The 20,393-nt window shown below is 65.6% G+C and overlaps 1 protein-coding gene across 2 annotated transcripts; it reads left to right on the top strand.

Annotated features, from left to right (window-relative positions):
* The first annotated feature begins 250 nt into the window (after positions 1 to 250).
* Positions 251 to 17,585, top strand: CHRNA4 (cholinergic receptor nicotinic alpha 4 subunit). Of its 2 annotated transcripts, none has more exons than XM_067708707.1 (6): positions 251 to 1,737; positions 3,217 to 3,368; positions 6,520 to 6,564; positions 6,650 to 6,759; positions 10,023 to 11,364; positions 14,040 to 17,585. In XM_067708707.1, exons 1-6 carry the CDS (start codon positions 1,068 to 1,070, stop codon positions 14,163 to 14,165), a joined length of 2,445 nt encoding a protein of 814 aa, XP_067564808.1. In that variant the 5' UTR covers positions 251 to 1,067; the 3' UTR covers positions 14,166 to 17,585. The 2 variants fall into 2 exon arrangements, with proteins under 2 accessions (XP_067564808.1, XP_067564807.1); XM_067708706.1 differs by lacking the exon at positions 14,040 to 17,585 and adding an exon at positions 12,222 to 12,837.
* Positions 17,586 to 20,393: the final 2,808 nt, after the last annotated feature.

Here is a 20,393-nt window from a genome sequence, read left to right as displayed (position 1 = left end):
ACAGGCACCAGCCAGAGTGGATAGACAGCTCCCGAGAGGGGAGCCCTGGAGGCCTCAGAGCAATTCTGCGAGGTGTGATGAGCTAAACCTGGGACCAGAGTGCGTGAGAGCTGGGGGAGGGGCAGGAGAGCTGGGGGAGGGGCAGGAGAGATGGGGGAGGGGGAGAGGAGGAGAGCGGAGCCAGGGGAGACCAGCTGGGAGGGGCGGGGGTCGGGGGCTGCGGAGGGGCGGGGCCTTCGCTGACGGAAGCTGCTGCCTTGGGACCAAGCCTGCTACTTGCCGAGCATCGCCTGTGAGGGGTGGGGACGAGGGGCTCGTGACCCGCATTCAGCCCCCTCAGGGGCGGGGCGCCGACTCAGGAGGAGCGCGGGGGCAGCTCCAGCCCCTCTTTCTCTGCCTTCATCCCGGGACCCGAAGTCTCGGTTTGGAGGCTGGGTTCTCCCCCCACCGCCCCCGCAGAGCCCCCGGCGCACGGCGAACAGGGATGGCTACGGGGCTCGCGTTTCTGCGGAGCGGCGACGAGTGTGTGCGCCGCAGACTGTGGTTCCGCCGCACAAGCGGCCCCTCCCGGCCCCTCCTCCGAGCACCTGCTGCTCTGCCGGCGGTCACCTCGACCCACCTGAGGGCGGAGCCCCTGCCGGGTCGTCCAGCGCGCTGCCCGGGCATCTCGGTTGCGGCCGACATTGTTCAAGACTAGTCCGGGGGCGCCAAGGGTGTGTTCTCCAGGCACCTGGGCCCGAGGCGCTCCGGGGCCGCCCCTCAGCCGCTGCCCACCGCGCTTGGGATGGGGGCTGCCCTCACGCCGGCGCAGGCCACCCACTCGCAGGCCGCGCAGAGCGGGGGGCGGCGGACCCCGGCCCAGGCCGGACCTGGAGGCAGCAAGAGGAGGATTCGCCCGGGGCGGGGGCGTTAGGGTCCTCTCCGACCCCGAAGGGCGGGCCGCGGGGCCGAGGCTCCCCTGGACGCTTCCCGGTTCGCCAGGGACAGGCCGATGGGGGTGGACTGTGTCCTGAACGCCTGGTTGGGGAAGACCTGTGATTTCCAAACTGCAGAGCGGGGCGGGGGTGATGAAGTTAACCAGACCGTGCGGGGCTCCCCTCCTGGCGCCCGGAGACCCTGGGTGCGCGTCCTCCCTCCAGGCAGGCGTTGGAGGCGCTGGGCTGGGGACGGGGAGGGGGTCAGTGTCTCGTGGTCCGCGAACCACACCGCGCAGGGATTCCCCAGACGCACGCAGTGACTACCGGGCCCCCACTCGTGGCTCGGGCACGTCCCCAGCCGCAGGAGGTCGAAGGAAACTTTGGCCCTGCACGGGCAGAGCGCAGCCTCCGCGCCCCCTCTCGGCTCGCGGTCCGTTCCCCCTCCTTCCCCCTCCGATCCTCGCCCTCCTTCCCGCTCCCTCCTCCTCTCTCTCCCCCCCTCCTCCTCGCCTGCTGGAGGCGGGCAGGTCCGGGCGGGGCCGCGCCGCTGAGCCCACAGCCCCGCGCTCCCGGCGCGATAGCCGCCGCCGCGCCCCGCGGGAGAAGCGGCCGAAGCAGGCCCGGCGGACGGAGCTGCCCGCGCGGCGCGGGGGGCATGAAGTTGGGCTCGCGCGGAGCTCGGAGCAGGGGCGCGGCGGGGCTGGGAGCCGCCCGCATCTAGAGCCCGCTCGGTGCGCCATGGAGCTCGGGGGCCCGGGGGCGCCGCCGCCGCAGCTGCTGCCGCCGCTGCTGCTGCTGCTGGGGGCCGGCCTCTTGCCTGGTAAGTTTCGGGGCGCTAGAAGGACCCCCTTTCGCCCGGTTCAGGGCGGCCTCGGACCTCCGGAGCCAGAGGAAGGGAGGCTCCTGGATGCGGTCCCAAGCCGCGGGTGTGCGCAACGGGGCAGCCGCGGAGGCTACCCCCACCCCCACCCCCCCCTCCAGACGCAAAAGGCTGTCCTGCGGCGAGGGCTGAGCCAGGCAGGGTTTGGGTGGGTGAGGGGGATGCTGTTTCAAGAGCTGGACCCAGAAGCTCCAACTTGGATGGAGAGAGGCGCGGTCCATCTCCCCCCTCCCCCACCCCCAGTTATCCATTGTGCCAAATTTCCTTGCAGACTGCATGGTGCCTGCCCACCTCCCCCCTGCACCGGGGTTTAGGGAATCAGAGGGGTGGCCTCTGCCCTTGGCAGGGCCCCACCCAAACCTGCTCCCCCAGGCCCACTGGGACAGGGGAAGTTCTAGCCCCCCTGCTCCCCGTTCCCTGGGAAGCCACCTTCCTATTTCAGGGGTGAGTGGAGTGTAATTCTCTGGCCTCCCCAGTGAGGAGTAGGCTACCCCTTACTGTCAGAGGGACCAGGCTGGGGCTCTGGGTTGGGAGTGAAGGGTCCTGGGGGTCTAGGACTGATCCCAGGGGTGCTTGTGGATGCCCTCCTAATGTCCATCCGTGACTCCCAGGTGAGCAGGACCGAGCTGAGAGGAGCAGAGCGGCAGGGGTCTCCTGTCCCCCTCCTCAAACCCCCGCCCCCCCATGCAGTGGTCCCAGCGAAGTCGCCCAGGAGTGGCAGGGAAGCCCTCAGGCCACAGACTGGCTGATGGGCAGGGCTGAATGGGGGGTCGCCTCCCCAGGCTCACTCCAGACCTGATCATCGAGGGCAGGCTGTGTGTCCGTCCAAGAACACAGGGTGCCAGGTTCATTGTCGGGGTTTGCACTTAAAGTACCCCTTACATGTCAAAGCACGTTTTTTTCTTGGGTGATTGCTGGTGGATGCCACAGCCAGAGGAAACAGGCTCTCGGTAGCTGGACCCTCACTCTCCTTTCTCCATCTCCCTTCCTGGGTCTGCCCCCGCCGCCCTCTGCCCCCTCCTGTCCTGTGGTTACCCCCACCTTGTACTTCGAGGCAAGGTTCTCAGGACTCTGCTGGTGGCTAGAGATACAGTCCCTCCCTCCCATAGTCACAGCCTGATGGGGACGCTTCCAAATCAGCCCTTATCATACCAGTTATCTACTTTCATGGTGAGGGGCACCATGCTAGGAAGGCTTCCCTGAGGAAGTTACAGACCCCCTTACAGACCCAGGGGGTAGGGGAGAAACTGTGGCTGGAAGTAGGGCAGCACGTGCAAAGGTCCTGAGGTAGGAGGGACGTGCTGTGAGAAGCTGGAAGAGAGCCCAGGTGCTGAGCACGGCCTGGCAGGAGGCCCAAGGGGGCATCCTGGACGGCCACCATCCCCTGCCCCTGAGCCGCGCACCTGCTGGTCCCCGCAGTGAGCAGCCGTGTGGAGACCCGGGCCCACGCGGAGGAGCGGCTGCTGAAGAAACTCTTCTCCGGCTACAACAAGTGGTCCCGGCCCGTGGCCAACATCTCGGATGTAGTGCTTGTCCACTTTGGCCTGTCTATCGCGCAGCTCATTGACGTGGTAGGTGATGAGGGGGTGGGGTGGGGGGCAGTGACCTGAAGGGAGCACCCGTGTCTGGGAGGGGCTGGCCTGGAGGTGGCCCTGGGGCTGGCGGGGGCAGGGGGGCTGTATGAGCTGGGAGGGCCGCATCGGAGCTGCACATGGACTGTGTGTGCCCCAGCCCCGCCTTAGCCCAGAACACACGCCTAAGCAAGCCGGGAGGCAAGGCAGGTTCTGTGCGACACCCCTAAGCCCTGCGCTTTCCATGTAGAAAAGCTCAAAGGGCCAGATTTGCAGCAGGGGGTCCAGGCTGTCATCTTCAGAGGCAGAGAGCAGAAGTACCTCTGTGGGGCCAGTGGCAGAGTTTAGGGCTTTTGTGTAAGTCGTGCTACTGCGTGGGGTGAGGTGAGGCCGTGCGGCACCCTGGCAGCACCCGGACCTCCACCTGGTTCGGATGTGTTTCCCTTCCTGGTTGGGGACCAAGGCAGCTGCTGGGAGGAGGGGTCCAGCCTCCGAGTAGCCACGGCTCTGGAGGGGCCGGGGCGTCCATTTGGGGTGGGAGCCCGTCCTGTGGCTGGGTGGTAGCGGCGCAGCCTGGGGCAGGGTCCCAAGGGCCTTGGAGGGTGGGCTCTGGCCTGGCAGGGAGGGCGGCCTCTGGGAGCCTGGTTTCCTGGCCACGAGGAGGCCCAAGGCCGCCTGGGTTTGGGCTGGGGTCTCCAGCCAGCTCTGCTTCCACAGAGGGAGCTGTGCAGCTGCAGGAGGCTGTAGGTCTCTCCAAATGCCCACCCTACGCCCCTGCCGGGACCCCAGTCCCAAGTGGGCTCCGTGAGCGGGGAGCCACCAGTTTTGGAGTCTGGAGGCCCTGGTTCCTGGCTCATGCCAGGTGTGTTGGGTGACCCTCAGGGCCCTGCTTTGCTCACCTGTGAAATGGGATGAGTGTGACAGCTCCATCTGGGGCTGAGCCGGCCACATCCAAGGGGCTCTGGGAGGTGGGAGGGGCGGTAGCCACACTCACGCGGACAGAAAGGGCCACGCTTGGGCCCCATCAGCAGAGCGACCCGGTCAGTGCCCCTGCCCCGGCCTGTGCCCTCAGGCCTCCTGGAACCAGGCCTTAAATGCTTCCCGCAAAGTACTCCTGGCTGGGGCGCAGTCAGAAGACAACTCAGGAGGGCAGGGGTCCCGACCCACTGCATTTGCAAATGCTGTTCCCAGTGGCGGCTGTGGCTTCATGTTCTGGGTCGGCTGCACCGTGGCCGGCCCCCTACCTGAGCTCCTGGGGCTGTCTCATCCGCCCCCCATCACCGCTTTTCCCCGGTTTGCCCAGGAGAGACAGCCTGTAGCACACCAGCTCCGAGACACCAGCGAGGGACCCACCCGAGGCCCCGCGGCAGCACCAGGCAGGACAGGAGCTGCTCCCAGGCTCTGCTGTCCGCAGCCACGCTGGCCAAGGGCACTCCTGCACACGCGTGTGTGCTGACAAGACGTCCTTGCCCATCTGGGTGCTGGTCGTTTGTGGAAGGGGCGCCTCCCTGCCCCACTGTCTGTGGGGCTCGGGTGTTTGCTGCAGGTCTGTGCCCCGGTGCAGAGTGCTTGTGTGTGTGAGTTCCCGCCTGCAGAGGAGGCTGGGGAATTCCTGGGCGCTTCTGGGCCCGGGCTGGCGTTGCAGGCGCCGGAATGCACAGAGGGCACCTCAGACAGGTGCCTGGGGGGACAGCTGCGCTGGGGGGGCGGCTGGCACGAAGGGGAGGAGGCCAGGCCCAGCCACCTAGAAGCTTGTTCTGAGCCTGGGGGTGGGGGCTGGGGCAGAGCCTGGCAGGCTGTCCCCGGGGGGAAGGGCAGGGACGTGGTGATGGGGGCCGCACCGCGGGGCTGCACTGCCAAGGTCGAGGTCGTTGGACGTGGTGTCTGGGCCCCACTCAAGTCACACTTATCGTCAGTGTCCTCTGGCAGCCCGTCCCAGGTGGCCCCGAGAGAGAGCAGGACCAAGGGCGGTGCCTGGGCCGCAGGAGATGTCCCCTCCTGTGAGCTGGCTGATGGGGGCTTGTCCCCTGGGGGAAGCAGGAGGGGAGGCTCCCAGGGACACCAGCTCACACCCCCGGCCCTGGGCACTTTGCTTGCTTGACCACCCTTGGTTTCTTTGGCCTCAGCAGTCGTCCCAACGGCCTGTGTGTCCCTGGTCTGGGGCAGATGGGGGCAAAGCTTGGGCCATCAGCAAGTCGGGGAAGGCTCGTTCAGGCGCTGCTCCCCACACCCTGTGTCCCGTGTCCAGTCCCTCTTCCCCCAGGGAAAGAGCCCCTGCCTCTCTGGTCCCCATGGGCTCCTTGCTCTCTGAGGGGACCCCCCATCAGCTGCTGAGTGTCCTGCCCCAAACTTCGGGCAAGGAGCCAGCCCCCAAGCCCAGCTGCCCTCTGAGTGGGCTGGGTGTGGCCATGGTCCCTGGAGGCTGGTTCAGAGTGGGGTGTGAGGACCCCTACGTCCCTGCACGGAGCCTGGCGGTCTTCTCCAGAGGCCTCCAGCCTCTGCTGGGCCTGACTGCCCGTCCGTGAACCCGGGAGGGCTGTGAAGTTGGGGGAGGTGCAGAGGCCAGAAGGAAGCTCACAGCGTGTGTGGTCTGGCCCTTCTCACCTGGACAGGTGCCCACTCAGTGACCTGGAGAGGGGCCTGCTGGGTCTCCTGCTCCCACCTCACCTGTTTTAGCTCCTCACCTTCAGGTCCTGAGGCTCAGGCCCTGGGGGGCAGTTTGGCCAGTGAGTGTGTTGCCCTGGTGCAGCAGGAGGGGCAGACGCCAGCTCACCTGGAGCCCATCCGCAGGGCAGCTGCCCCGCCAACCGGGACGGAGCAATGCAGGTGGGCAGGCCCAGCACGGCTGCCTGGGAAGGGGCGCCGTCTCCCTTCCCCTCAGACCCTTCGGTCGCTGGAAGGGGGGGACGGGCCTGGCCACCAGTGAAGTCAGTTGAATGTTATCCTCACTTTCTTTCTGGCCCTGAGTCCCCTCCGGGCCCGCCATCCTGGGCTTGGTTGCCTCCAGGGACAAGGCGCTCACTCCCTCCTGAGGTCCCCCACTCGCCACGTTCAGCCCTGGCCCATCCTTTTGGGTAAGGAGACTCGGCCAGAGAGACGTGTCCTGAACCCGAGGGCATCACAACCTGCCTTCTTCTTGTTTGTGTCCTAGGATGAGAAGAACCAGATGATGACGACGAATGTGTGGGTGAAGCAGGTGAGTGGGAGGGAGCCCCCACTGCCCCCCCGCCCCTCCCCCCGCCCCTCCCCCTCACCGCCCCCCCAACCCCGGCTTCCCCCAGGAGTGGCATGACTATAAGCTGCGCTGGGACCCCGCTGACTACGAGAACGTGACCTCCATCCGCATCCCCTCTGAGCTCATCTGGCGGCCGGACATCGTCCTGTACAACAAGTGAGCCCGGGGTTCTTAGCCGGCAGGGTGGCAGGTGCCCGGGTCCAGCCGTGCTCCGGCCAGCAGCTCTTCCAGGGCCGGTGTGAGCAAGAGGCAGGCGGCTTATGTGGGCTGAGGGCGGGCTCGGAAGCAGGAGGAGTGAGTAAAGGAGGGTGCTGAGGCCTGGGGTGTGGGGGGCGGGCCCATGAGCAGGCAAAGTGGCAAGGAGACGGGGTCCTGGGGGCAGCAGTGGCGCCTGGGGGCTCCGTCCCTGCCCAGGCTGGGGCAGGGGCCTCGGTCACTCACGGACTGGGAAGGGGTCCGAGCTCCTCCCAGGATGACTGCAGGCCCTGCAGCTGCTCCCCCTCAGGCTGGAGTCCTTTCCAGAGTCAGTCCCTGTCTGGGGAAAGTGGGCCCTGCACACGCAGCGGACCGCATCGGGGAACAAAGGCCGGGAGGTGTAGGGGAGGAAGCCCCAGACCGGCCTGCCCATGCCGGCTCGCTGCCCGCGCCCCCGCCCTCCTCCTGCCCCTCTGTCTGTGCTCGCAGTCTCCCCAGACCCGCTAACCACACTCAAGCAAACAGCCTCTATCTGGGCCGCTGTCCCTGGCTCTGAAGTCTGATCTCTAGGAGGATGTTTCTGTGCTGGGGGCCGGGGTGTCAGGGGCGCGGCTGTGGCAGACACTGGGCTCCAGGGGCCGGGGTGTTAGGGGCGCGGCTGTGGCAGACACTGGGCTCCAGAGGGCTGGCGTCCTTGAACTTGTCCTTTCCTGGGATCCTCGAGGTGTCCCCGACCTCGGGGCAGCCTGGTGCCCTCCCGCGTCCCCGCGTCCCTGCTGTGTCATTGCCGGGCCAGCTTACCCTGAGCTGAATCCACAGGGGCAGATGCAGACTCGGGCCTGGGTGGCGGCAGTTCCACAGCACTTACAGCTACAGCCAATGGAAGCACTCGGTCCCCTCTGGTCCCAGCCGTCTGCTCAGAGCCCTGCCCTCCCCCCAAGACTTCAGTGCTTCCGCACAAAAGCCCTCCTGGGCCCCCAGGCTTGGGCCTGACCTACAAAATGCTGCTGTTTGATTAAGAACGACTGGGCTTCTCTTCCAGCTTAACTGATTCCAGTAATGGCCGTGGGAGAGCGGCCGCACATGGAGGAGATGGGTTTCGGGGCTGCATTAAGGGGGGGCTGCTCGGGGAATGGAAGGCGGGGCGGGCTCTCCGCTCTCCCTCTGCAAGCTGCCCGGTCTGATCCTGCGCCCTGGAGTTCTCCAGCCGCCCGGGCCCCCCGGGTCCACGCTCAGCTCCCCCAGCCCCCTGCCCCGCTGGGACCTGGCACGGAATACGCCTCGTGGCTCTTTGATCCAGAACATAGGTACCAGGGTCAGAACTCCGGCACCCAGGGGAGCGTGGTCAGGACTGCTCTGGGAGCCACACAGCCCCTGGGACGGCAGCCCAGGAGTGGGACCGCCACCCAAGCCCCCTCCTTTTCTGGCCTCCTTACCAAGACCCCTGGGAGGTAGCGGCATGGACCTCCAGCTTCTCTTGGGAATGGAGATGGGCACCAAGGCCCGCTCTGGATGGGGCTGGGCGTGGGTGAGGACAGACCCCAGAGCTGGTGGCTGACGCTGGCCGGACGGCCACTGAGGAGGCCTGTTTCCAGGGGCAGCGGGTAGCTGACGGCCAGGGCCGCGTGCACTTGAGTGAGGCTGAGCGGTCAGCGCAGGCTGCTGGGCGGGGGGAAGGGTCGGGGGGTGCTTTTCTGATAGCTTTGGGGCACCCCTTCAAGGCTGGAGGGCGTGCACGTGAGGCCATGCCACCCACTGGGGGCTCCCCTGCGTCGGCCTGTCAGTCAGAGGGTCTCACGTGGATGGGCGTCTGCGGCCTGGAGCAGGGACGGGGCCAGCCGGCTCGGGCTGCCCTCCTCCCACGTGCGCTGTCATACGGTCCCGCCGTCCACACCCCTGGGCTTGCTGGGGACACAGGAACCAGCTTGGGGGGGGGCGGGACTTCGTGCAGCGGTGACAGGTAGTGACAGCGTGCCCTGGGGAAAGCTGCTTCTTCCTGGGGCTGCGCTAGGCGCCGGGTCCCACGTGCAGAGCCCTAGGCCCTCTGAGGACCTGGCCGGGGCCGATGTGCCCTCCACACACGAGTGTGAAGACACGGGCTTGGTGACTAGCGTCCGGTGGCCCTCAGTGCTGGGGCCAGCTGTCTGGGGGGTGTCCTGGGGGGAGGAGGCGAGCTCTCCCATCAGCGTTTCAGAGCCGAAGCAGCAGGGCTGCTGGAGGGGCTGGGGGAACGGCTGCTGCCTCAACCGGCCTGTGGGCACCACGTACGGTCGGCGTGGGCAGCGCAGGCCTCGTGGGGAAACAGGCCGACAGAGGGGCCTCCGAGGCCCAGGTGACACCCACTCAGGACCCAGACTGGGGACCGGATGCTTCCAGCTGCAGAGAAGAGAGTGGCTGACTCTGGAGGCAAGAAGGGCTCTCGGGGGGCCGTGAGCAGGTGTCCCTGTGTCCCCACAGCCGGCTGCCTCACCTCTCGCGGTGTCAGTGTGCCCCCCATCCCACCATGAGTATCTTTGGTGGAGAAAACTGAGGTGGACGTCACTGTCTGGGAGGTCCAGGGCTAGGGCTGAAGGCTGGGCACTCTGCCCACGAGGAGAAGGGCTGGGACAGCAGCCCCTCGCTCTGTTGCCCGTCCCGGTCTGTGGACAGGGCACCCCAAGGCCGAGGGAGAGGCGGGAGGGCTGAGGGCCTGGGGTCCATGTCCTGCCTGGGGTGGGCCCAGACTGGTCTTTGCCTCGTTGGGCCTTGGAGTCCTCACCTGTGCAGGAAGGGGGGTCCTGCCTCTAAGTTTGGGGGGGTGGGGTCAATGGGGAGAAAACACCAGTCTGGAGCACGAGAAGGTGGCCGGACAGGTCCGACTTCTGCCCAGCTCTGGGGTGACCGCAGGGGACGAGCTGCTCTGCGTGCTACCCAGGGGCCACTTGTGTGCCTGGGGCCCCTGATGTGGTGTGGACGGGCTTTCCAGCCCCCAAATAATCACGGTCATCACCACCATCAAGCTTGGGCGTCAGGCGCGGTGTGGGCCGCTGAGACGGTCTCCACGGAGCATCGCCCCCAGGGTAGGGGTGGTGACAGCGATGCGGGCAGGGGAGCAACGAGCCCAGGGCCGCCCCGTCCTGGGCGAGGCCACTGCGAAGTGCGGGCGCGTATGGCGGGCGGGGGGAAGACAGCTTCCGGGCCGCGGGTGCCGGGCACCTCACCCACGCCCTCTGTCTCCCACCCAGCGCGGATGGGGACTTTGCCGTCACCCACCTGACCAAGGCCCACCTCTTTCACGACGGGCGGGTGCAGTGGACACCGCCGGCCATCTACAAGAGCTCCTGCAGCATCGACGTCACCTTCTTCCCCTTCGACCAGCAGAACTGCACCATGAAGTTCGGGTCCTGGACCTACGACAAGGCCAAGATCGACCTGGTGAGCATGCACAGCCACGTGGACCAGCTGGGCTTCTGGGAGAGCGGCGAGTGGGTCATCGTGGACGCCGTGGGCACCTACAACACGCGCAAGTACGAGTGCTGCGCGGAGGTGTACCCGGACATCACGTACGCCTTCGTCATCCGGCGCCTGCCGCTCTTCTACACCGTCAACCTCATCGCGCCCTGCCTGCTCGTCTCCTGCCTCGCCGTGCTCGTCTTCTACCTGCCGTCCGAGTGCGGCGAGAAGGTCACGCTGTGCGTCTCCGTGCTGCTCTCGCTCACCGTCTTCCTGCTGCTCATCACCGAGATCACCCCGTCCACCTCGCTGGTCATCCCGCTGATTGGCGAGTACCTGCTCTTCACCATGACCTTCGTCACGCTCTCCATCACCATCACCGTCTTCGTGCTCAACGTGCACCACCGCTCCCCGCGCACGCACACCATGCCCGCCTGGGTCCGCCGCGTCTTCCTGGACGTCGTGCCGCGTCTGCTCTTCATGAAGCGGCCGTCCGCGGTCAAGGACAACTGCCGGCGGCTCGTCGGGTCCGTGCATGAGGCGGCCGGAGCCCCGCGCTTCTGGCCGGAGCCCCGGGGGGAGCCCGAGCTCAGGAGTAGGGGCCCCGCCCCGTCCCCAACCCCGTCCTGCGGCCCGGACTGGCCGGCCTGCACGTCGCCCTCAGACCAGGCCTCTGCTCTGCGGCCCTCAGAGGCCGAGAAGGCCGGCCCATGCCCCTCGCCCGGGCCCTGCCGCCCACCCACTGGCACCCCGGCCCCAGGGCTCGCCAAGGCCCGGTCCCTGAGCGTCCAGCACGTGTCCGGCCCCAGCGAAGTGGCAGAGGGCGGCGTGAGGTGCCGGTCCCAGAGCATCCAGTACTGCGCGCCCCGAGAGGAGGCCGCCTCCCCAGCCGACCGCCCGGCGGACGGCTCCCCTGCCTCGCTGACCACGGCCCCCTCGGCCGAGCTCCCGCCCCCAGACCAGGCCTCCCCCTGCAAGTGCAAGTGCAGGACGGAGGCGGAGGCACCAAATGCCGCGCTCAAGGCCCCCGGCGCCGGCTCGCCACCCCAGCCCCTGTCGCCAGCTCTGGCGCGGGCGGTTGAGGGAGTCCAGTACATCGCAGACCACCTGAAGGCGGAAGACATGGACTTCTCGGTAAGTCCGCGCCACGGCCGTGCCGGACGGGCCCCGCTTCCTGTCCACTCTGAAGGAGGGGGTGGCCAGTGAAAGACCCAGAAACCAGGTCCCAGAGCCGGCTGCTCAGCTTGGAGGCCCCCCACCCCCACCCCGCCGTCTGCTCCCTCTGCCCCAAGCCTCCGAGACCAGCGGGGGTCCCTGCGGTGACTGAGTGGCTGGCAGAGAGCAGAGTGGATCTCGGGCACCCCCTTGGGGCTTCAGGGCGCAGGGATCCTGCAGGCGGGGGTGGGGCTGCCAGCACCATCTGTACCTGGGGAGCGCCTCCCCCGATCTCGAGCACCCCCCACCCCGCCAAGGGCTCCCGGAGAAGGACTGGTGGGGGGGTCTGGGCCCTGGGGTTGGGGTGAGAGGGGCTGAGAGGAGACAGGAGGGGGCTGAGTGGCTCAGCGGCCTGGCGGGGGGAAAGGAGAATTCAGGCCTGGGACACAGCCCTGCCTCTCTGGCCGGCGCCCCTGTGCCCAGCTGGGGAGAGGGCGTCCGGGGTCTGGGGGGGCAGGGCGGGTGCTCGGACATGGCTGAGACTCAGGGCCCCGTGGAGTCGGTGGGGGGTGGCAGTGGGGCTGCTCCCCGAGGCTCAGGCTCCACTGGCCACGTCGTGGGTGCCTGTGAGGGTGGGTCCAGGCTGGCGGCCGAGCCCCAGTTCAGGGCATGGGCAGAGACAGGCGGGCAGGGGGAGGGCACTGGTCAGTCAGCTGGTCATTACCGGCTGCTCAACCTGGGCATCGGTTATGCTGTGTTGACCTCGCCCCGCATTAGCTTCTTCTTGCCCGTGACATGGACCCTGGGTGCGGGCGTGACACTGCCGTTCCCTCCAGGAACCTCCTGGTCCCTTTGCTTCCTTGGGAATGGCCCGTGATCGTTTCCTGGACATGCGTGATCCCTGGGGACCGTCTGTCCCGTGGCTGAGCCCCGCCTCCAGCAGTGAGCCGGTCTCCCTGTACCGGCTGGTCATCCCCCTGAATCCCAAGGGGCTGTGAGGCCACCTGGGGGTTTCTGGAAGGTTCCATCTTGCAGCCAGCTCTGGAGACGAGAGGACCTCTGGCTCTGGTGAGGGCTTGAGGGCCTGCTGAGCAGAGACTGATGCCTTTGAAGTGTCACCAGGATCTCGGGGGCCCAGCGGTCCTCAGCGCAGGGCCGGCCCCTCGTCCCCAGACCCCTCCACCAGCATCGCGGGCCTGGCTGTGGCGACCTGGTTCTGGTTCTGGGCATCGTCCCCGGGCTCTGGGGAGCAAAGCGACTTCACAGGAACCAGCCTGGGATCCGGGCTGGGGCAGCTTTGTCTGCGAGTCTTTCATCCTGGGAGGAGGGGAGGTTTGAAAGGTAGCGCGGTGGCCACGCGCCGCGGGGCTGCTTCCCGGAACAGAGGGTCCTGGTGCTCCCTCGCTTATAGTGACCCCGTTTGCTCTGGTTTCCTGAGAATAAACTTTGGCTTAAAACTATCAGGACGCCTCTGATTACTTTAAAAATCAGAGCACGAAACAGCAGGGAGAAGTCTTCTTTCCCTCGACGGCCCCCAAATGGGGTGTGACAAGCCTGCCCTTGCCCAGGCCCATCAGACCCACTGGCGCCTGGCTGGCCTGAGCCTGGGGGCCGCATGCTTTCTGGTCACTCAAGGGCTGACAGCTGCCCACCCAGGACCCACCTGTGGCCTCCCTGAGCCTTTGCCCTGGGGTCACACCAGGTGGAGGCCGGGACCTGCTCGCCCAGTGTGGACGTGTAACCACGGCCCATCCTGCGCCGCCCTGGGCCTCAGGGTCCCACCTGCAGACGGGATGGTGCAGTCACCTTCCTCGTCGAGTCCAAGGGAGCAACCACAGGTGATGTGCTCAGCGTGTGTGCAGCCACTTCAAGCCCGGGGTCCCCCGCTTGCCCTTGCATGGAGCCCTCTGCCCCGGCAGCTGCCCGGCTCAGAGGCAGCACAGGGCTGTGCCCGCCTTCACATGTGACCCTCACCCTCAAGCGGCTTTAGGGACAGAGCCGAGAGACCCCCTGACCCATGAGGGGCTCAAGCCACATGGGCAGCCGGCCGTGAGTGCCACCCCCGGGGCAGGGGGCAGGAGTGAAGGGCAGTTGGGACTCAGCTGTCACTCCTGGGACGCCGTCCACCGTGGAGCCTGCCCTGGGCTTTTTGTTGGAGGCCAGGCCCCGTTGCTCAGGCAGCTCCTGGCTCTTGCCCTGCATAGCCAAGGGGCTGTAGGTGCCCCCTCCCTGCACCTCACTTGCCCACCTGCAAATGGGGGTGTACTGGCTGGTCCCCACGGTGCCGCCAGCTTTAGCGAACCCAGAGCACGTTACACTGTGGCAGTGCGGACCCTGGCATCCCTCCAGAGGCATCACTACCATCTTGGAGCTCAGGCAGGTGAAGTCAGGTGGGGCCACCATGCTGGACCCTGTCCCCTGCAGTGGCTCTGCGGTCCAGCCCCCGTAGAGGGCATCGACCCCGCAGCCCACTGCTTCTGAGCCCGGACTTGAGCTGGACAAGCCGTTTCTCTGTGGCCCCTTTCCACCTCTCACCCCAGTACAGGTGTGCCTGTGACCTTGGAGGCCAGGATAGGAAGAGAGCTTCTAGAAGGTTCGCGCTGCGGTGAGGCCTGAGGGTGCGGCCGGGAGTGACCATGTGTGTCTGTCCGCAGGTGAAGGAGGACTGGAAGTGCGTGGCCATGGTCATCGACCGCATCTTCCTCTGGGTGTTCGTTCTCGTCTGCCTGCTGGGGACGGCGGGCCTCTTCCTGCCGCCTTGGCTGGCCGGCATGATCTAGGGGGCTCCCCGCACTCGATGCGGCCATGCCACTCACCAGATTGCCCCCCACCATCTGTCTGCTGTGAGATGGCCTTGGAAGCTGCCTCCTGGGGGCCTGCCCGGGAGGCTGGTAAATACCTGGCTATCTGCAGGGCGGCGCATCCGGAGCATGGCGACACGCTGGCCTCCCGCCAGGACGCACGTCCGACCGCTCTCGGCAAATGTCCCAGCAGCCCTGACTGCCCCAGGGCCACGCCCTGTGGCCACGCTCAGCCCCTCTCAGCCCCCAAAGCCCCTCGTCCCTGTGGGATCCCCGAGGCCCAGGCACTGAGCCAGGCCTGGCTGCCTCTCCCACCCGGGCCTGGGGCACCCGTGGGTCCTCAGACCTGCTCTCTCTGACCCCAGAGGCGAGTCAGCAAACATTCGAACCTCATTTGCCAGGGAGGGTCCAAGCAGGGATTTTCTTTTGGTCTGTTCTGAGTAGATTAACGAAAACCCAGATTTTCTGCCTGCGGGGCCTTGGGGATGGAGTGATGAGACGTGGTCCTGCTCAGAGGAGAATCCAGTGGCAGGTCCCCCTCGGGGGAGGGATCCCCAGCCCCAGGGAGTCCAGATGTCTGCCTTCCAGGGGTGCCGGGGGTCTCGGGCCAGCACTTCGCAGGGGCCTGTGATGCCCCCAGACCCCCGTGGGCCCTGGTACTTTGTGAGGGACCCAGAGCCACGTTCAGGACTGGGCTCCCCGACACCTCCCATGGGTTCCCCTCTGGGGCATAGACACAGGTAGGACTTCCCTGACACAGTAGCCATGGTGACCTGGGGGGACCCGAGGACAGCTCATCTGGCCGACTTGGAGACCCTCTGGAGTGTGGTCCCTGGGGGTGGAGCCCCTGAGAAACATCAAGGGGGTGGAGGGGACCCTCCACAGGCCTCCCCCCAGCCCAGGAGCCCTACATCACACCATGCGGGGGCTGCCCTGCCCGAGGTGGTGGGGGGAGGTGCGCGGGCAATGGCCCTGGGGGCCCAGTGTCCGCCCACCCCAAGGCTAAGCGCTGGGCGGCACCAACAGTGTCCCTGGAGACTCTGGGGAAACACCAGCCCTGGGGTTGGTGTCGGGGTGGGCGAATGCTGCCCCCCATCTTCTGATTCTTCCAAACCTTCAGGCTCCAGGTGCCAAGGCGGGTCCTGGACAATGTGGCCCCTCCCCCAGGAGTGGCACCTGGGTGGGGGGCCCCCCAGGCCGAAAGAATCGCTCCCCCTTTATGGTCAAGCTCCCACCTCCCCAGACCCCATGCATGGAGGGTGTGGCTGGCAGGTTGGAGCTGGCCCCCTTGGAGCCCTGGGTCTCCCCACTCCCCAGGCTGTGCCTGGGTCCCGCACAAGGTGCTGGAGAGGATGGAGGGAATAATTTAGTGAAGTTCAGAGATGCTGCTGTAGAGGTGCAGCTGGAGGGCAACGCCAGGTCGGAGGAGGCTGGAGCCTGCAGCCCCCCCACCCCGCCGCCTGTGAAGCTCGGGACGGCCCCCTGGACATCCAGGCCCCCATCTGCCCATCTCGGATCGGCACCTGCCTCCTGGGGCCATTGGGGCACCAATCCCAGGATGCTGGGGGAGAGCCCGGGTGGGCGTTCCCCAGGACCCAGGACCGGGCGGCGGAGCGGGGGAGGGCCAGGCCCCCGAGGACGCAGCCAGGACGCAGATCTCAGATGTCAGCGCCTCAATCCTCCTTACGTAAGCGGGTCCAGCGCCAGATACGGGGCAGCTGTGGGGAGCCCTGGGGGTGCCCAGCTGCAGATGCTCTTTTCTGGGTCGGGAGACAGCAGGAGCCCCAGGGATGGGGATGCTTCCCCTTTCTGGTTTCCGCCTTTTCTGTTTTTTGAGACCCAAACACAAGTCAGAAAATCTGCACACAGAATACCTCGCCCACATTCCCACCGAATTAACCGTGACCGCTACTGTGCGGTATTTGCCTCCAGGTTTCTGTTTGGTTTGTTTTGATTGCCATGAAATTTACCTATGACAAAACACCTGGTCTTACGCCCTCAGATCAGTGAGTTTTACTAGATTCGACCCCAAGGCCCCCATCCCCCAGAGCCCCCTCCAGCCTGTGCCCCGGTGGCAGTGATGGCTCTAGTTTCCTCACCAGAGATGGTCTCTGCCTGTCCCTGACCTTGGTGTGAGTGGAACCCCCCGTTCTCGGCCTTTCTGTCCTGGTCTTCCACCAGGTGTGGTGCGGTCAGCACCCACCATGGCTGTGTCTCCATCCATAAACAGTTTTGTCGTTAGTTGCTGAGTCGTGTTCTGTCCAAATAAAGTAAAGCAAGTCTGTGTCTCTGTCACCTGTGCTGGCCTCTGTCCGCTCATTCTGACTCAAGCCACTGTGTGCAGGTCCCGCTGGGTGTCCTCCTTCTTGTAGCGTTGACTGTGTTTCATTTTCTGTGTCTTGTGATGTTTTGACACCTTGGGGGCCTCACACACCTGGGAGAGGGTTGTTTCGGCACCATTTGTTGAAACACTGACCCTTCTACATTAAAATGCCTAAAAACAGTTTCCTCGTATATTTTCCGTGCTTTTTAATGGTTTTTGGTCCAGTGTGGGTTACTCCATCACGGCTAGACGTAGAAAGCAATCTTTTGAAGGGTTAAACTCCCCGCTCTTTGTTGTAATTTCTGCTACACTGGGATATGGTTAGGCCGTCTCTCTGATTTTTCTGTTTGCATGTGTTCTGTCCCCCTACATACAAGAAAACTTGATCTCGTTGGCTAATCTTGAAGGTTATGTGTTCAGTGTTTTCCCTCCTGGTGGCTGCTCCTAACTTACAGAGTGTTGGTGTCTTTCAAGAGCTTAACAAGATGATATGAAAACTGTCTCCATCATGCCTCCCACCTCCAAAGAAAGCAAGCACCTCGGCTGCCTCAGGGATTCTGGAACAGCCTGGAATCCAGTCTAGGTTGCCACCGATGTGATGGTCTGGGGAGGGCTTGACGATTCTGCGAACGGCGAATGTCACTAGGGTTTTACTTACCTGGGATTTTCCGTGTATCGGGCCTAAGTGCTGGTTACTTTCCCTTTCTGCAGAAAACGTCACCAACCAGATTTCGAAGAGGATCCCCTGTGACGTGTGACCTGCCTTCTCAGACTCTGTGGGCCTCAGAATGTATTTTCACCCTGTTCGTTTCAGTAGTAATTCTGCTGGGCATAAAATTCGAGCCTTTCCCCTTCAACACTCTGGGGTCATTTCCCCCACCTTTTGACGTAGGGCGACTCTTGTCTTTTTGTAGAAAAGCGTTTAAAGAATTTCCCCACCGTCTTTGTTTTTTTGCATCAGTGAATCTAAGGGTATGTTTTAAAAGTCGGTCCCACTTCGCCCTCTGAGACTTTCCATCTGGGATTTTAAATCCTTCTCTAATTCTCAAATCTTTAAAAAAGTACTTCTTTCAACATTCTGCCCCCTCCATTGACTTCCTGTTTCTTCTTGGAGCCCCTCATGAGGATGCAATGCTTTTTCCATTTTTATCCTCCCCGGAGCCCCTGGGTGGCTTCTCTCCCCCGAATCCCACAGCCTGTCTGAAGTTGGGCCCGTAATTACTGAGCCTGCCTCACCGACTTTATTTCTCCTTTTGTTTCCCACGCCACGTTTCCTCGCACCTGTTCATTTCAGCTCCATGTTATTACTACCCGTCCTTCCCTCTTTGAAGATACCGTAATTTTAAATTAATGGACGAAAGGGGACCCGCATTCGCCTTCAACTCCCGAGACCTGCTCGGCGGTCGTGCGGCTCACATGTCGCGTTTCCCGTTAACTCATCTCCCAGACCCGGGAGCAGCGCTGCGCGTGTGAATGTGCGGAAGCACGTGTGCCCACGGGGAGATGCATGCACGCGTGTGTGTGCGCGCGGGGAAATTGGGGAGGGACGTTTACTGTCCTGTGAGGGCTTCATGTCAGCCCTCGAGGCAGCTCAGACCGTAAAGGGCCAGAGGCGATGCAGGGGCCAGTGCCCACTCCTGCCCATCTCGCCCTTGCTGTGGGGGCGTCGCCTGCCTCCTGAGCAGGTGTTCCCCGGCTCTGGAGCCTTCTCCTCTGCCCCTTGCCAGCCGCATCCTGACAGGTGGTCTCCGGCAGCGTCCACCCCCTCCTGCTGCTGCCCCCGGCCCTCCCCGCCCAGCCTTGGAGACACGAGAGATTCAGTCCTGGGATGAGCCCAGTCTGTTTCACTGCTGCTCTGAGATGGCAGCACCCACACTCTGCCCCCGTGAACCCCACTCTCGCCAACCCACCCAGCCCCTCCCCCCACCACCTGGCTGCTCTTGGGCCCCTGGACCCCACCTCGCCCAGGGCTCAGCCCCCACCCACCCCTTCCAAGCCATCACCTCCCCAGTCCAGCCACCTCCATGCCAGTGGGCATCCCCCCCACCTGGCCACCTGCACTCTCATCTACAGGTCGTTCACACAGACGCCAGGTCACGGCAGCCCCTGCTCAGAACCCCGGGGCTTCCAGTCGCTCTGAGGACAAAACCCAAACCCCTCCCCGCAGCCCCTGCCCCGCTCCCCGCTCCCCGGGCTGACCCCTCCCGGGCCTGTGCTCAGCTCACTCTGTCCTCCTGCCATTTCTGGGTCAGGCGCAGCCAGGCCCGGCCCCAGGCTGCCCGGAACGTTCCACGGTCTCCTCCTCCCACTCTGTCCTGTCTCTGCCCCAGTGTCACCTCGGAGCCTTCACTGGCCCCGCCCCCGGTTCGTCCTGGTGTTCAGGGAACTGCTTGACCCCAGGGCCCACGGCTGGCTGGCGAGCCTCCCAGGTGGATGAGGAGCGGGGGGGGGGGGGGGGGGGGGGGCGGGCGGGGAACGGGCACTGCACAGACGGTGGCGTCGAGGCTGGTCACAGGGAGGGGGAGGCGTGCGGGGCAGTGACGAGGCGAGGGGCCAGCGGCTTGGGGTCCCACGAGGCCTGAGCACACGGGGGCTGAGCCAGACTTCATGACTCTAGAGGAGGGGCCGCCACTAGGGAGGCAGGGAGCCCCTGGCTGGGCCCGGGGCAGCCACACCAGCGTTCTCCAAGCCCACCCCCACCCTGCGGACTCAGAGTGCAGCCGAGGCTGAGACCCCCAAGCGGGTCCTGAGCTCTGGAGGGGCTGGCCGGGGGCACCGGGGCACCGGGGCCTGGGGGCTGCAGTGGCCTCACAGGAAGTGGGGGCAAGCCCCAGGGTTACAGGGAGACTATGGCAGGGGGTCCTTGAGGCCGAGGATGGATGGCGGCTCCTCTCTGAGAGACGGGGGTGGGGAATCTGGGACTCCACCCGACGGGGCGGACGTGGGGCCCCGCCAATGAGCAGCACCCTCCTTGACAAGTACACGTGGTTTATCTGAACAGGAAGGGCCCAGAGGAACGGTTCCCGGGCCCGGCCTCTGCCTCCCCTCCTTCCGCCTCCAGACCCTCTTCTCCAGCTGCGCTCGGTGTCCGGGATCCGGTGGGGGGACGTTCGGGCTCACTCGGGGCAGCAGGGCGACCGTCCTGGCAGGAGGAAAGGGTGGGTGGGTCTGGGGGAGGCGGCGGACAGCGGACAGCCGTCAGGAAGCAATGCCCCGCCTGCACAGCTGCGTGGACCAGGCCCCCGGGTCCCGGGTCTGCACGGACCCGCCCCTCAGGACGCTGCCCCCTGGGCCCCTGCCCCGGCCGGGTGTCCACTGTGGTGCTGAGCCCCACCAGGGCCTCCCTGGGTTCCCACTGGGCCAGCTTCGGTCTCCCGCACCCACCTCGGTCCTGCCGGCTCCCCCGAGGCCCCCACACGCCCCACTGCGCCCACCCCAGCTGCTTCTCTGGCACCTGCACGACGCTCCCTGCTGCTCCCACCCCCCACCGCTCCCCGCTGCGGCCCAGGGCTGCCTGTCCGACTGAGGGCTCCAGGCTCAGCTGAGGGGCAGGAGGGATGTGCCGGCCCAAGGGGTGCAGGCGGCAGTGCTTTCCCTTCTCGAGGGGCCTATGCTGACCTGGGGAAGGCGGGTCCTGGGGGCAGCGGGTCCAGCCTTCAGGCTGAGGCTGGAAGCTTAGGGTCGGGGGTCCCTGACCTCAAACAGGCACTGATCATTGTCTCAGAGGCCGGGGTTTAGTGTGCGGTGGGGATGGGGGAGGGGCTGGGGTGGGCATCATGACAGCGCCTGCCAGCTTTGGACGGCAGGTACAAACGGGGGGCACGTATGGCAAAGACAATGTCTGGGGGACTGTGGTGGGTGCAGTCGGGGGGGTCCCTTCTCCG

Source organism: Pseudorca crassidens, chromosome 15, assembly GCF_039906515.1.
Source record: "Pseudorca crassidens isolate mPseCra1 chromosome 15, mPseCra1.hap1, whole genome shotgun sequence".
In the NCBI taxonomy this organism is placed as follows: domain Eukaryota; kingdom Metazoa; phylum Chordata; class Mammalia; order Artiodactyla; family Delphinidae; genus Pseudorca; species Pseudorca crassidens.
This window is presented reverse-complemented; position numbering and strand designations above follow the sequence as displayed.